Genomic DNA, 16,380 nt, shown 5'->3' with positions numbered 1-16,380 from the left:
AGAGAGTTAGAAGTGAGGGAATGAGATATGAGCGAGGGAATAGAGACGGACGAAGGAAGAGGGGCAGTAAGTGGGTTCTCAGGAGTCTGTGCCAGAAAAAAAAAGATTTGGAAGGTGTAGAAGTGTAGCAGAAATATATTAAATCTTCTTTTTCACTAGATTAAACTCCCATTGGCTTGTGTGTGTTCACCTGTCTGCCTGTCTCTGACCCCTATCTGTCTGCCTCTGTCCAATTTCTACTTTGGGATGCCCTCTACAACTACAGTTTGTTTGAACATGTGTGTGTGTGTGTGGGGGGGGGGGGGGGTGTATGTGCACACGTGCGTGCGCATCCTCTATTCTGTGTGTGTGTGTGTGTGTCCTGTATTCTGTGAGTGCCTCTTTCTCTAGAGATAGCAAATCCGAAATCTTCCTCTCTTCCTTCTCTGTTACCATGACAACAGCTACTGCTCTCAACAGGTCGACGGGGCCTGTCTGAGCTCACACACACACACACACACACACACACACACACACACACACACACACACACACACACACACACACACACACACGCACTACACTACACTGCACTTATTACACACACACACACACACACACACACACACACACACACACACACACACACTACAACACTACACTACACCACAGACTGTATCACTACACACATTACACACACACACAGAATACAGAACACATGTAAACACACACATACACAATGCGCAGTGTGAACGTGGAGACCAATACGGGGTTTAAAACACACACATTGCATTCACACACACCACTGTGTAATTATAGCATGTAAGCATTACCTGCACATTGCAAGGGCAACAGGAGAGAGAAGGAGAGAACGGGGGCAGGCGTCTGTCTAACTACCACATTCTCCATGTGAAATCACGCTAAGTGGTAGCTTTGGGAATTTGTCACTGAGTTCATTAACAGACACACTGTAATGTGGCTAATACGCTAGCTAGCTCAGATACCCTACTACTAGATCAGCTCATAATGGGATACCCTGTTGTTAACAAGCATTATCAAACCCAATCAGGAATAAGCCGGTATACTGTAGATAAATAAACGCAATGCTCTCAGCATAACGCTCCAGTGGGATTCAGCAGTGTGCACTTTGTCATTCCAGATCATATCAGTAAATCCCAGGCTTCTTACGCGGGTTTCTCAAGATAAGAGCTATATGTTATTAAATGGATGTGGTGTTTATGTGAGCTAACTTGCTGAATACACAGTGTCTTGGACAAAAGCCGGATGTGTGTGTCTGTGTGTGTGTGTGTGGGGGGGGGGTGTGCGTGTGTGTGTGTGTGTGTGTGTGTGTGCGCGTGTGTGCGTGTGCGTGCGTGAAGCGAATACCCCAGAGGGATATACAGTTAGTTAGACAGCTAGTTGTAATGCTGTACTGTAGTTGTACAAACCTCCAGCACTTCTCATAGAGACAGTTAAGAAACCAGTCCAACCAGTGGCACATCTCTTTTTCCGTGCATTTTGATCAGCTGCAGCAGCTGTGTGCAGGTATCAGAGTCACTCCCCACAATTAATCAGCTTTGGGACAAAGCAATAATTGGCGACTAATATTGATTTGGCCAGAAAGCTTGTGTTAATTATAACATAACTTTTATTATTAATAGTTGTGTCACTTGATTCTTCATTCAGACCTCCAGAAGTTTCTCATTGTGATGTTTTTCTGTCAACAGTGCAGTGAACAGTTTGTCATGTTGATGGAAGCAGACCTCAAGTGTTTCTTAAATTATGGGCCAGGAACCAAGAATGAGTCCCAGGCCTGTTTCTGGTGGGTCCCCGCATGTCTGGAGTGTGTTTTAATGAACCCCGGGGTCCCAGGGTGAGCGATTAAGTTTGATGTATTTGGGTCCCAGGATGAATTAACTGAATGGTCTTGTGGCCAACGATGTTAAAGGGTCAATCCTTAATCCAAACATAAACAATATAGTAGCCCCACCACAGAAAGCCATGAAAGTTTGTTTCTTCATCTCTCTCTGGGCTGCTTCTAAAACTGTGGGTTAGGCCCCAGTGTGGCAGGCCTGCTTCTGCTGGGGCCACACACAACACGATTGCTAATATTATTGTTACTGTACTATTACCAGGTAAAAACATGCAAGTTTATATGTTGAGTGAGCTTCATCACTCTTGAAACCTGTTAGAAACTTCAAAACTTCATGAACTTTAAGGGCACCAATAAGAAAATAAGCAGTCTTTTCTTTATTCCTGGGAAATTCCAGATAGTGTTTTCTACCCAAACATCACTGTGTTAGCCAAGGTCCCATACTGAAATGGTACATTTGCTCAATTTTGGTTGCAGCTGAAAAAGTGTAAGAAGCGTTGCGGTGTGGCTTGTGGCAAAAGATGACGAAGAGCCAGTCCTCAATGTGGACACAAACAAAATGCCAGCCCCATCACAGGAAACCATACCATGGCATCACAGGAAACCATACCATGGCATCACAGGAAACCATACCATGGCATCACAGGAAACCATACAATGGCATCACAGGAAACCATAACATGGCATCACAGGAAACCATAACATGGCATCACAGGAAACCATACCATGGCATCACAGGAAACCATACCATGGCATCACAGGAAACCATAACATGGCATCACAGGAAACCATAACATGGCATCACAGGAAACCATACCATGGCATCACAGGAAACCATAACATGGCATCACAGGAAACCATAACATGGCATCACAGGAAACCATAACATGGCATCACAGGAAACCATAACATGGCATCACAGGAAACCATAACATGGCATCACAGGAAACCATAACATGGCATCACAGGAAACCATAACATGGCATCACAGGAAACCATAACATGGCATCACAGGAAACCATAACATGGCATCACAGGAAACCATAACATGGCATCACAGGAAACCATAACATGGCGTGGGGGATTGATAGTTCACGTCTTGGACTCACACTCTCAGCGCTTCTCTATGGGTGTTCTCTGAAGTCTCTGCTGTCATGTTTATGTGTGTGGCCTTGCGGCTGCTAGCAGGGTGTAGTGCAGTGTAGTGCAGTGTAGTGCAGTGTAGTGCAGTGTAGTGCAGGGTGTAGTGCAGTGTGAGCCCAACTCTACTATATAGGCAGGGGCATACTGTACATGCTCTTTCTGATATTAAATTCAAAGTGTACAACTCTACTTCACAACAAGTAGTCTCAAAATAATCACAGTTACATAAAGATACGAAGCATGCTTTTCTGGAAATATTTTTGATGTGTCTATATCGGTGGCTGTTTCATATATATATATATATATATATTTTTTTTTTTTTCAGATTCCCCCCCCTATTTTCCCCCCAATTGTACTTGGCCAATTTCCCCCTGCTGCCCCGGTCACTACTCCACCCTCTGCCGATCTGGGGAGAGCCGTAGACTAGCACCATGCTTCCTCCGACACATGCGCAGTTGCCAGCCGCTTCATTTCACCTGACAGCGGGGAGCTTCACCGACAGGACATAGCACGCTGTTCCCACCAGTTCCCTTCCACCCCGAACAGGCGCCCCAACCGACCAGAGGAGGCGCTAGTGCAGCGACCAGGACACATACCCTCAATCCGGCTTCCCACCCGCAGACACAGCCAATCGTGCCTGTATGGACGCCCGACCAAGCCGGAGGTAACACGGGGGCGCGAACCTGCGACCCTCGTGTTGGTAGGCAGGGAATCTATTGTTGCACTACCTGGACGCCCCGCTGTTTCATAGTTTACCCAACTTTTATTTGCAGCTACATCACTGCATCACCATTCAGGAAGGACTTCTGGATGGAGGGAAGGAGGGACAGGAAAAGAAAAAGAAAGGAAGCAAGAAAGATAGAAAGTGAGAGAAGAGGAGGACTGCAGAGGGGAGAGGGAGAGGCGGAGGGAGGTGACAGCAGTGGCAGTTAGTAATTGTCTTGATGAAAACCAGACCTCCTCTATCTCTCCTTCACATTCTCTCTCTCCCTCTCTCACTCACGACTCACTCACTCTCCACTCTCTCTCCCTTTGTATCTCTCTCTCTCTCTCTCTCTCTCTCTCTCTCTCAGAGGCCAAAAATAATGAGGTCACTCCCCTCTCAAGGACCGTTCCAAATAAAAGCGCTCTCTCACTCTCTCTCTCTCTCTCTCTCTACATCCTGTCTTCCACGCGACAGGCCTGCTCCTCGCCGCACCCATATTAGGGCATGTGGTGTCTCTCTCTCTCTCTCTCTCTCTTATACACACACAGAGGGTCCTGAGTGACCCAATATGTTTCACTGTTTATGAAGAGGCAAACTTAACCACTTTGATCTTTCTTTGTATACACTGCCTGTGCACTCAACTCTGCGCCCATGTGTGTGTGTGTTTTCCTACTTTGTCTGTTTCTCTTCATTAAAGTAATATCAGCTCTTTCCCCCTGTCAGGCCCTGCCATCAATGTAAATGAGAATTCTACTGTGTTCAGGACTATATTTTACTATGTCCCAGGTCTACTCTACATTCCGGTCTGTATATTCTACTGTGTAGTCGATGATGTCAATATTTCAGAAGAATCTTTCACTTTGTGATACAGGCATCAAATTTGGCATGAATAATGCCTAGGCCCTACTTTTTCAGAAAAGCCCGTTAGCCACGTGAAAATCCAAGATGGCGGCCATTTTTTAAAGGTGGCTGTCGCATCAAATGTAAACAAAAATAAAAAATAAATAAATGTAGAACTTGAATGGCCAATGAGGCCAATCACAATCCAGGTCAAAAACCACATAAAATGGCTTTCGAAGGTGGCCATTTTGGAAAATGGCGGCTATATATATATATATATATATACTGTATATATATATATATATATTCCCCCGTGGCTAACAGGCTTTTTTGGAAAAAGTAGGTCCAGAATCAACTTTGTGCAACATTTGATGCTTGTACTGTATCACAAAGTGAAAGATTGTTTCACTAATCTGCAGCACTAGTGTTCATGTACAGGTCTGGAGGTTCCACTGTGTTATGTATTCTGTGTTCATGTACTCTAATGTGTTTAGGTCTGGAGGTTCCACTCTCTTATGTACTCTACTGTGGACATATTCCTTAACCCTCCTCTCAGACCGTTTGAGATCATCATCCTGATGACCATCTTTGCCAACTGTGTGGCCTTAGCCGTCTACATCCCCTTCCCCGAGGACGACTCCAACGCCACCAACTCCAACCTGGTGAGTGGCTTGTGACGTTTAAAACGCGTTACTTTTGACTTCGACTTGCTCGTTGTTTGGTTGATTACAGTAGTTGGTGGCTTACTTCGCTGTTCCTCTGATATCTGAGTTTCCCTCTGGGACAAACACGAGTTCCTCATGTCACATTCTCACTTGGTCATTAGTTGTGTCGTTGATTGACCGAGATTGACATTAGCAGGTCTTTGTGTGAATTGCTATCATTGAGCAGCATGACATTTACAAATGTCTACCCGATTTCGCAAGAAGGAAAGAAGACTGTTTTTGCATTTGCACACTTCACACTTGTCCTTGGATATCTTTTTGTCATCATTTTTGGGATACAGCAGAGTTGTCGATGATCATGTTCTTGAGGGAAATGGAGGGTTTGAGTTATTTTGACTGCAGAGACTTGAGTCATTTCAAATGAAGAGATATGAGTTAATTTAATCACAGGATAAGAATCATTTCCCTATAATAATACTGTTGGGCAACTGACATGATTTTTGGCCAAGGAGAAAATGGGCCTCGTCATTTTGATTGAGAAATTGTGAGCTGTTGTGGTGAAAGGGATTGATGTGAGTGTTTTAGATTAGAGGAATACTTGGTTGCCAATGTCATACAGTCTGATGATAAGGGTACATGTACTGTAATTCAATATAATTAAAAGAAAAACATCTTCCAACAAACATCTTACAAAACAAAGACGTTTGCTGCTTTTAAACTATATTGCGTGCGTGCGTGTGCGCTCTGTGAGTAGACACTAATCCCTCGGAGGCCAGATAACACCTGTCTGTCACTCTTTCTACCTTTCATCATTTTTCTCACTGTACACATAATGTGAGTGTCTCTTTCTTTCTTTCTTTCTTTCTTTCTTTCTTTCTTTCTTTCTTTCTTTCTTTCTTTCTTTCTTTCTTTCACAATTTGTTTCACTGCTTGTATTTAAAAGTCAGTTTCACCTGTAGCGGCTGCCAGCCAGCAGCTGTGTTTTGCTGTTATGTTGCTACTGTATATGAAAGCTCCCCCAAATGTGTCCATGTGAAGGAACCACAAGTCTGATGACGGCTTTGTTCCATCGATCCCCATCTGAGAATTTTTTTTGCGTTTTTTGAGAAGGGGAACCGCTGTGCTATACAATGAAATGCATCCATCCAATCCATCAGTCTCTTCTTCCTTCCTTTCTCAACCTCATTAGAGAGAGCGAGAGGCAAGATGAAGGGTCTGAAAGGGAGAGAGAGAGAGGGAGAGAGCGAGCAAGGGCAAGAGGGAGAAGGACAGTTCAAGAGAGAAGTAGAGAGAGAGGGAAAGTCATATTTCTATGTCCGCAAATTCTGTGAGGAGAATTTTAATGTTACTCTTTTTGCCCTCTAGAATGTTATTGCAGGCACACACACATGCACGTGCGCACGCACACACACACACACACACACACACACACACACACACACACACACACACACACACACACACACACACACACACACACACACACACACACATGCCACAGCTGTGGTCAATTAGTTTTATAACAATCTGACAGACAGGAAGCAGTGTGCAGAGGGATCAGAGGCTTAAATACATGTTTGAATCACAGCTTGTGTGTGTGTGTGTGTGTGTGTGTGTGTGTGTGTGTGTGTGTGTGTGTGTGTGTGCGTGCGTGCGTGCGGGTGTGCATTTGTGCATGTTTGCCTATGCGTGTCACTGCCAAGTTAAGACAAAAAGTCACTTACTTGCACCTCAGGGTCACATGCACTGCTCAACTTTAGTGCAATCAACGCCACAGTGACACTGACATCACAACTGGTCTTTAGATCCATCAGTGTCTGTGTTGCTTTGGCTGTGTGATCCCTTTAGATCCATCAGTGTCTGTGTTGCTTTGGCTGTGTGATCCCTTTAGATCCATTAGTGTCTGTCCTGCTTTGGCTGTGTGATCCTCGTGTGTGATCCTGTGATCCTCGTGTGTGATCCTGTGATCCTCATGTGTGATCCTGTGATCCTCGTGTGTGATCCTGTGATCCTCATGTGTGATCCTGTGATCCTCGTGTGTGATCCTGTGATCCTCGTGTGTGATCCTGTGATCCTCGTGTGTGATCCTGTGATCCTCATGTGTGATCCTGTGATCCTCATGTGTGATCCTGTGATCCTCGTGTGTGATCCTGTGATCCTCATGTGTGATCCTGTGATCCTCATGTGTGATCCTGTGATCCTCGTGTGTGATCCTGTGATCCTCATGTGTGATCCTGTGATCCTCGTGTGTGATCCTGTGATCCTCATGTGTGATCCTGTGATCCTCGTGTGTGATCCTGTGATCCTCATGTGTGATCCTGTGATCCTCGTGTGTGATCCTGTTCCTGTGATCCTCATGTGTGATCCTGTGATCCTCATGTGTGATCCTGTGATCCTCGTGTGTGATCCTGTGATCCTCGTGTGTGATCCTGTGATCCTCGTGTGTGATCCTGTGATCCTCGTGTGTGATCCTGTGATCCTCGTGTGTGATCCTGTGATCCTCGTGTGTGATCCTGTGATCCTCGTGTGTGATCCTGTGATCCTCATGTGTGATCCTGTGATCCTCATGTGTGATCCTGTGATCCTCATGTGTGATCCTGTGATCCTCATGTGTGATCCCCAACCAGCCTTAACTCCAGATCTGAAATCTGTCATGACATTCTCTAAAGGCACAATGAAATTGAAAATGACTTTTTCTACTTGATCAGCTAAATCTCCATATAAAGTACACCTATTTAAAAATAAATATCATAAAATACCTTCAGATTTGTAAACAACCCCCCACCCCTCCACCCCTCCCACCTGCAACTTGACAACTTTTGGGGTACATTTTGGAGTGTTCATTCATTTATTAACTTTGAACTGTCAGTAATTTCTGATAGATCATATGTGCAAAAATCTAAATTCAATTTCCTTGTGATGCAGTGCCTATAGTCAACCGATTTGACTGTTGTCACACGATTCAATCAGCGTTATCAGTGTCTTATCACTCCATTCATATCGGCCAGTAGAGCCCTACAGTACTTACCTGCTAGTAGGGCCCTATTACCTTATGTCCCCAGTTTACGGTAATTTGAATACGGTTAAATGTTTTTTTTTACATACGTATCACAAAACTCATGCATAATGTATAACTGCCTCTTTATCTAAATTAATACTCAAATCTGAAAACAAGACCGTATTGTGACATCCACATCATGTTTGCAATATGCAAATTCATACCATTGTACAGTATCTGCAAGATGATAATTAAACCGAAGACTACTATATTATAATCCACATTGCATCCCCTTCGCGGATTTGCCAAACTCTCTATTGAGTTTCTAAAGTGCATTCTCATTTCCATTTATATTTTAGCCCTTTAGCTGAGGCCTTATCCAGAGCAGCTTACAGTGACTGACTCGGCAAAGGTTCAGTGTTTTGCTCAAGGACACGCTGACAGGACAAACGGGGATTCATGGGCCCACTGGCTATTTGGGAGATTGAACCTGTGACCCATAGAGATATAACACGTGTTATATCTCTATGCTGTGACCCATAGAGAGTGTTATATCTCTATGCTGTGACCTTTCTGTCTAACCACTGGGCCTCCCTGCCATCCTCACATGCTGAACATTGTCCTTACACTGTGATGAAAGACAAACATGGTCTGAACAGAGCTAGCTAACCTTGAATTCCTGTGCGACAAACTCTGTCATATGGTATAACCCTCTCATCATATCATGTGAATCATAGGACGCTTTTGCAGCTGTAACTTATAAGCTCTCACCTTACCTGCATTATTTCAGCGTTATTCAATTACACTTTTTAATCAGCCCCATTGCTCGAAATTGATGCCATGTGTCACCAAGCCTGAGTGTTAGAATCAGTATAGCATATCCTGGCTAGATTTACAAAAGTCTCTTTATGTAATACCAGAGATCGGTGGTAATGCTTTCATTACAGGGTTTCTATTTCTGTCTCCATCCCATAATATGCCGCTCTGTCTCCTTGACGACATGCCCAGTAATAGCAGCAGTAATAGCAGCAGAGGTTGTCATGGATATGGTAACCGTAGTGATGCTCCTTGTCTCTCCTTGGTTACAGAGGAATGAAGGGTAGGAACCGAGTGTGAGGAAGAGGTTTCTGTCAGGAAGGCAATTTGTGTTGCACTGTTGGTTCAGCACAGGGACAATACGAGGGATCAGCCATTAAGCATTTTGGTAAACAAACGGCATCACTGGGTGGAAACGGTAATGAGACCCTATGGAGCCAGCCATGAGTCTCTCACTCTAGCCCCGGCTATGCTATTTACATTTTAAAAACTGCGACGGTTCACACAACTTTAATTAAACATGCAAATTATACATCAGACTCTTGAGCTACTTCTGTTCTCACTGAGAATGTCAAAATATAAGCGATGTCATGTATAGTTTTTGAGATATTAATGTTTGTTTGGCACAACTCACACTAGTTAACTGCTGTGGTTCCAGGTGTTTTGCGGTCTCGTGACATCATGCTGATTCCTCGTATAAGCTTTGTCAAAGGCATTACTAGATAAGTTTTCACGGAAAATAGTAATTTACAAAAACATCGAAAATGAAAATTTACCTCACCAAAATGTACCTCACCATTAACATTGTGTTCACTCCTTTTTCCTAGCGTGGGTAAACCCAGCCCCCAGTGACCTGCTCTCAGGCTTACCCTGCTTACGAGTCACAAGGTAGTGACTGAGAGCAGGTCTGAGAGCAGGTCACGCGGCGGCTGGGTTTACCCAGGCTACCTTTTTCCATCATATTTTTCTCCTATCGCTTTCTCCCTCTCTTCTCCTTTTCTTTCTCTCTGTCACTCCCTTCACCTCTCTGTCCCATCTAATCAGATCAATATGGATATATTCATATTGACAGACTAATGTTGTCATAACCACACGATTATCTAAACAATACACCTGATCAAACACTGATTGCTAGAGGCACACACACACACACACACACACACACACACACACACACCCCAAAGCCCCAAGCGGTAATGATCTTTAATAGGATTGTTGTTAGTGATTGAGGTCCAGTGATTGAGGTCCAGTGATGGAACGTGTGTGAGGAGAAGAAGAAGAAGAAGAAGAAAAAACAGGAGAGAGCGAAAGCTATGACCTGTATGTGCACTACATTCTCTCCTTAGGCTAACTTCTAATCATTGAACAATGATAGTGAAATCACACAAATGACACATTTTAGTGGGGACTCCCCTGGCTTAGTGGGGACTCCCCTGGCTTAGCTGACATCTGAGTATGACTGTCTAGCAGCCGCGGACAATGTCCTAATGCGAGGCGCACCTTAATATAAAGCATATCGCTTAAGTGTGTGTGTGTGTATGTAGGACTATATGTATGTACTGTATGTATGTACAGTACTGTATGTATATAAGTATGTATGGACGCATGTACGGTATGTACAGTATGGCGTTTTACAAGTGTGAATGGATAGTGTGTTCACCCCATGGTGTGTGCATTCATTTCTGTGTGTGTGTGTGTGTGTGTGTGTGTGTGTGTGTGTGTGTGTGTGTGTGTGTGTCAGCGGTAGGTGACAGGGCGTTCAGTGGTAGATGAATTAGCCTGCTAGCACCCTAGTAGGCATGTGGTGCGACGTGAAACGAGCGCCTCCTCAGTCAATGAATCACCTTTTAGAAGGTAATGGACCCCATCACAAAACACACACACATGCATGCACGCACACACACACACACACACACACACACGCACATGCACATGCACACATGCACACACATACACACACACACACACACACCTTGATCCATCTCTCTCTTTCTCGCACCCTCTATCTTCAGTCTTCTCTCCTCTCTTTCTCTAAAATATGGTGCCGCGTCTATGTGCCGACAGGCCACAGTGCCGACAGGTTGCAATGCCGATAGCCCACAAGCAGAACCAGCTGAGCGAGGCGGCGTGCAGCGTGTCGGTGGAGCTAACCTCTCCCAGCTCCCACGCCAAACCTAACCTCCCCCCATACCTAAACCTAACCTCCCCCAGACCCTAACCCAAAACCTAACCTCTCCCACCCCCCACGCCTAAACCTAAGGTCGGCATTGCGGGTGGTCGGCATAGCGGGTGGACACCTAAAATATGTCCACACAGTCGCTCTTGCCACCTCCCTCCTTCCCTCACCCCGCTCTCTCTCTTTCCCTCTCTTTTTACGCAGTACCTGTAGACCAGTGGTTCTCAAACTTTTTAGGCTTCACCCCCTTTCCCTGATTTCTGAATCCAAGTACCCCTATACCCGGCTACAACATTTTGCTTAGAAATCTGAAAGAGAAAACGATAGCTATGATGCAATGAATGAATGATAACCCACCTTATTCATCTTATGTTGCCATGCCCACTTTTTCTCTTCCGTGTAAGACGCAATTATATTTGTTCTTCTGGTTCAGTGTTAGCCGGCCAATAAACATCGATAAACTGTAAACTATGAATGAAGTTTGGCAACATTCAGAATCTACACTGCAGCCAACTTCAGTTACCGGTACATGCTCATAGCGTTACTGCTGCGAGGAGCCGATGGCTGTACCCGGTCGGCATTTAACGTTAGTTACAAAAGCACGTCGACAGTGTTTTCTCAATGCCAGTACAGTAGGGGTTGACGGATAGCCTACTAGCTAGTCCGACCGGTCAAACAGCCAGCGCTCTCAGTCCTCGGTGCTCGTAAAAAATGTCCAAATAGGCGTTATTCTGAGAAACTGGTCACATATTTGGAATGTTACGTTCTCATCCGAAAAAATATTAAAACTTTATAACAGTTTGTTTTTTTGCTTGAAAGCAGCTTTTTGGCAAGTCTAAAAATGATGTGGGAATAATCTATTTCTGGGTCTAAACCGGAAAGACGATTACAAAATTACGTCATGCAGAAGCGTCCTCATATGGGCAAATGATAAGGTATATAGAGACACTGCATGAAATAGGCCACGCCCATCATTGGTGAAAGCTCTCCATTCACGTCCATACACCAGCATCATTTTCCTTGAATTAAACATGGCTAAAAGCTGTTGTGTGGCGGGCTGCACAGACACCAAATGTAAAAGAAAACGATTAATGTTTTTTTGTACTCCTGATCAAAACAAGGACGCCGTTGAGAAGAAAAGTGTGCATTTAGGCTGTAAGGACAGAGGGCCGACACGGCTCATCATGACAGAAGAGGGGTTGCATTCATGTGTGGGTCTCAGGATATTTTGCTCTGTATTGTCTGCTAGTACATGGTGCAAAAGTCATGTGAAATCTCACTGACTTGTTAGCTAACATACGATAGTTAACTTAGCATCAATCCACTTTAACAGCAAGTCACGCCAGTTACTCAAACTAGTCTGAAAAGCATACTAGCTGTAGTCCAGATTTTTAAATAAAGTGAAATGATTAAATATCAATATATATGATCTTACCTGGTGATTAAATTAAGTAACGTTACTGGAAAATGTCAAAGTATGTCACGTCAGGCCACTGTGTGGGATCATTTATCCACCTTTATTGGAGTAATGTTAATGAAAAGGACATTTATGGAGGCCATTATGTTCGTTTTGTCAATGTACCTTCTCCTCTCTGACAGAGGCAGTATGCTGAAATAATTCTTTGACAGATTTGTCGACTTGAAAACAGGAAAAACCTTGTCAGGCTGTCCATATCTGTTCAGAGATATTTGAAGATACTTTTTGGCTGAGGTTTGCCTTAATAGCTGCTTGTCTTTTGCTTCTACACATGTAGTGTATCTCAGAATCCACTTCAGAATGTTCCCTCCAATATAGGCTACAGTATGTTGAATTCACAGTCATTGGATTAAATAGTTTGTTGCCTCATGTAACAACCAACAATTGCTTCTCTCTTTACCTCAAACTCTCCTTTTTCCATGTCTGTGTCTCTCTCTTCTCTCTGTCTGTTTGTCTGACTGTCTGTCTGTCCCTTTCTCTTCTCTCTGTCTGTCTGTCCCTCTCTCTTCTCTCTGTCTGTCTGTCTGTCTGTCTGTCTGTCTGTCTGTCTGTCTGTCTGTCTGTCTGTCTGTCTGTCTGTCTGTCCCTCTCTCTTCTCTCTGTCTGTCTGTCTGTCCCTCTCTCTTCTCTCTGTCTGTCTGTCCCTCTCTCGTCTCTCTGTCTCTCTTTCTCTCTGTCTGTATGTCCCTCTCCTCTCTGTCTGTGTCCCTCTCTCTCTCTCTCTCTCTGTCTCTCTTTCTCTCTCTCTCTCTGTCTGTCTGTCCCTCTCCTCTCTGTCTGTGTCCCTCTCTCTCTCTCTGTCTGTCCCTCTCCTCTCTGTCTGTGTCCCTCTCTCTTCTCTCTGTGTCTCTCTCTCTCTCTCTCTCTTTGTCTGTCTGTCTGTCCCTCTCTCTTTTCTCTGTCTGTCTCTCTCCTACTGTCCCCGTCATCTCTGCCTTATAGGATCATGTTAACATGCAGTTCCTCTGGGTTCTGCTCTGCTGGTTGCTAGGAGCGTCTATTTATAGATGGAGAGGAACGATCAGCTTCTATCTGTACATTCACTCATCCCAACAATGTGGCTCTGCCGTGCTGGTGTGTGGCGTGTGTGCATGCGTGCATCTGTGTCTGTGTGTGTCTGTGTGTGTGTGTGTGTGTGTGTGTGTGTGTGTGTGTGTGTGTGTGTGTGTGTGTGTTTCCATATGTGGGTGTGTGAATAGTTGCAGTGGAATTTGATGCATTTATTGCTTTATTGCATTTACCAAACATGAGTGATGTGTATGTGTGTCATAGACTGTGTAAAATATGGACGTCATAATGATGGCTCCTCAAAAGCGATGCCAAAACAGCTCGATCGCCCTCTTGTGGCTGGCTGAAGTATAGGTCATGAGTCTCGCTCGCTCCATGTTAGCAGATGGACATGAGCCACTAAACTAAATAATCACAGTACTGTACACATCAAATAATTTCCCCTCAAAGATGGTTTCTGTCGTTTTAGGTACAGTATCATGGTGATGTTTGTTCACGTGCTCATTTTCCTAATAAGTTTCTTTTTAAATAGTTATTTGACGATATAAAAAGTCATGATTGACAGCTGTGACAGCAACTCTCAAACCCCGTCAGACGGCAGCATGGCTGCGGGGGCTCAGCCAGAATCTACCGCGCAGACTCCGGTTGCAAATGACGTCACACAAGTAAGATGGCAGCTCGCTGAAACGAGATGTTTTGGCTTCACTTTTGTATTGCAGTAGGAAGCAAGGACACGCCATCCATATTATACAGTCAATGGTGTGTGTGTGTGCGTGTGTGTGCACACGTGCACATTTGTGCATCCATTTCCATTCAACTCCTCTAACTCTAACTGACACATTACAATATAATATGCATGCATGAACCCAGCTATTGTCAGTCTGTCTGTTTTTGTGTCTCCCTCTTTGGAATGACTTCACTCAAACAATATTGCCAAAGCGTAAGATTCCGTAAACCCTTTGATTTGGCGATGTCATTGCATCATTGTTTTGAATTGAAAACACATAATGACCACGAATATCTGTATTTCTCACTGCCTCATTCTCCTCCCCCCGTCTCTTTCCCTCTGTCTCTCCCCCTCCCCTTCTCCTCTCCTCCACCCCGTCTATCTCCCTCTGTCTCTCCTCCTCCCCTTCTCCTCTCCTCCACCCCCTCGTCTCTCTCCCTCTGTCTCTCCCCCCTCCCCTTCTCCTCTCCTCCACCCCGTCTATCTCCCTCTGTCTCTTCCCCTCCCCTTCTCCTCTCCTCCACCCCGTCTATCTCCTTCTGTCTCTCCCCCTCCCCTTCTCCTCTCCTCCACCCCGTCTATCTCCCTCTGTCTCTCCTCCTCCCCTTCTCCTCTCCTCCACCCCCTCGTCTCTCTCCCTCTGTCTCTCCCTCCTCCCCTTCTCCTCTCCTCCACCCCCTCGTCTCTCTCCCTCTGTCTCTCCCCCCTCCCCTTCTCCTCTCCTCCACCGCCTCGTCTCTCTCCCTCTGTCTCTCCCTCCTCCCCTTCTCCTCTCCTCCAACCCCTCATCTCTCTCCCTCTGTCTCCCCCCTCCCCTTCTCCTCTCCTCCACCCCGTCTCTCTCCCTCTGTCTCCCCCCTCCCCTTCTCCTCTCCTCCACCCCTAATAAAAGTGAATGATAAAGACTCTAAATGATGGCAGCTGTGGCACCACATTCATTACCACGCCATTTCCTCTTCCCTCTCTCTCCTCCTCCCTTGCTTTTTAATAGTCCCATTCTGGTGATAAAGATAGGGAGATTTCCACACAAACCCCCTGACCTCTGCCTCTCTCTCTCTCTCTCTCTGTTTCCCCCTTTCCTTCCCTCTGTCTCTCTCCTTCTCCAAGTCTGTCTCTCTCTCACTCTTGCTTTCTCTTTAAAGAGTGGAGTATGATAGAGAGGAGAGTAGGGGTGTGTATGTACCTGTTTTTGTGTGTGCCTGAATGCCGTTGTGTGTGTGTGTGTGTGTGTGTGTGTGTGTGTGTGTGTGTGTGTGTGTGTGTGTGTGTCCCAGTCTACTAAAAACAGCATAGCAGTATTTTTAGTGCTTTGTGAGAACACTGTCCCAGGCATGTATCCCTTGCTGCCCCAGCTGCTCTCTGGCAATGGTCCCATCTTACGTCCCCTGTTTGCTTCAAACCTGAATACCACACCGCTGGGATTTTTCAGGCTGTGTGTGTGTGTGTGTGTGTGTGTGTGTGTGTGTGTGTGTTGTGCGTGCGTGCGTGTGTGTGTGTTGTGCGTGCGTGCATGCGTGCGTGCGTGCGTGTGTAATTGAGCACATATTTGCATGGGTGGGAGGAGATAGACGGTGTGCACACAGACGTCGTACTGTATGTGTGTTGTGAGATGTTTTGTGAGTGTCATGTTAAATCAGATTAAATGTGTTTTGGCAGACAAAACTGTAATTCCGCTCACACTGAAGCTCAAACCGTACACACTATAGGTGGCGTTAGTCAGGGGCGGGTTTAAGATCAGAGCTTTGGGTGGGCTCAGCCCCCAATGAGAATATATGGAGGACCGCAGACCCCCTAGGGGGGTCCGGGGGCATGCCCCCCGGGAGATTTCTTTTTACATTTTAAAGTAAAAATCGATCAATCTGGTGCACTTTGAGATCAAAATGAAGAGGCTAGATCTATGAAGAACTACACACATCACATTAATATCCTCTTTACTGTTCTGTGGCTTTACAATGATGAAAAAATAATTGTC

General features: G+C 45.2%; 1 protein-coding gene across 1 annotated transcript in view; it reads left to right on the top strand.

Moving 5' to 3' along the window:
- The window catches only part of cacna1c (calcium channel, voltage-dependent, L type, alpha 1C subunit), a gene marked incomplete at both ends in the record, with an annotated part of 493,392 nt that overhangs the window by 188,754 nt on the left and 288,258 nt on the right, over positions 1-16,380 (top strand). Inside the window, one exon of the mRNA XM_083660058.1 lies at positions 5,098-5,203. Coding sequence (XP_083516184.1) covers positions 5,098-5,203 — 106 coding nt within the window. The remainder of the gene's footprint in view (positions 1-5,097; positions 5,204-16,380) is intronic.

This window comes from Poromitra crassiceps, assembly GCF_964638095.1.
Source record: "Poromitra crassiceps genome assembly, chromosome: 2".
In the NCBI taxonomy this organism is placed as follows: Eukaryota; Metazoa; Chordata; class Actinopteri; order Beryciformes; family Melamphaidae; genus Poromitra; species Poromitra crassiceps.
This window is presented reverse-complemented; position numbering and strand designations above follow the sequence as displayed.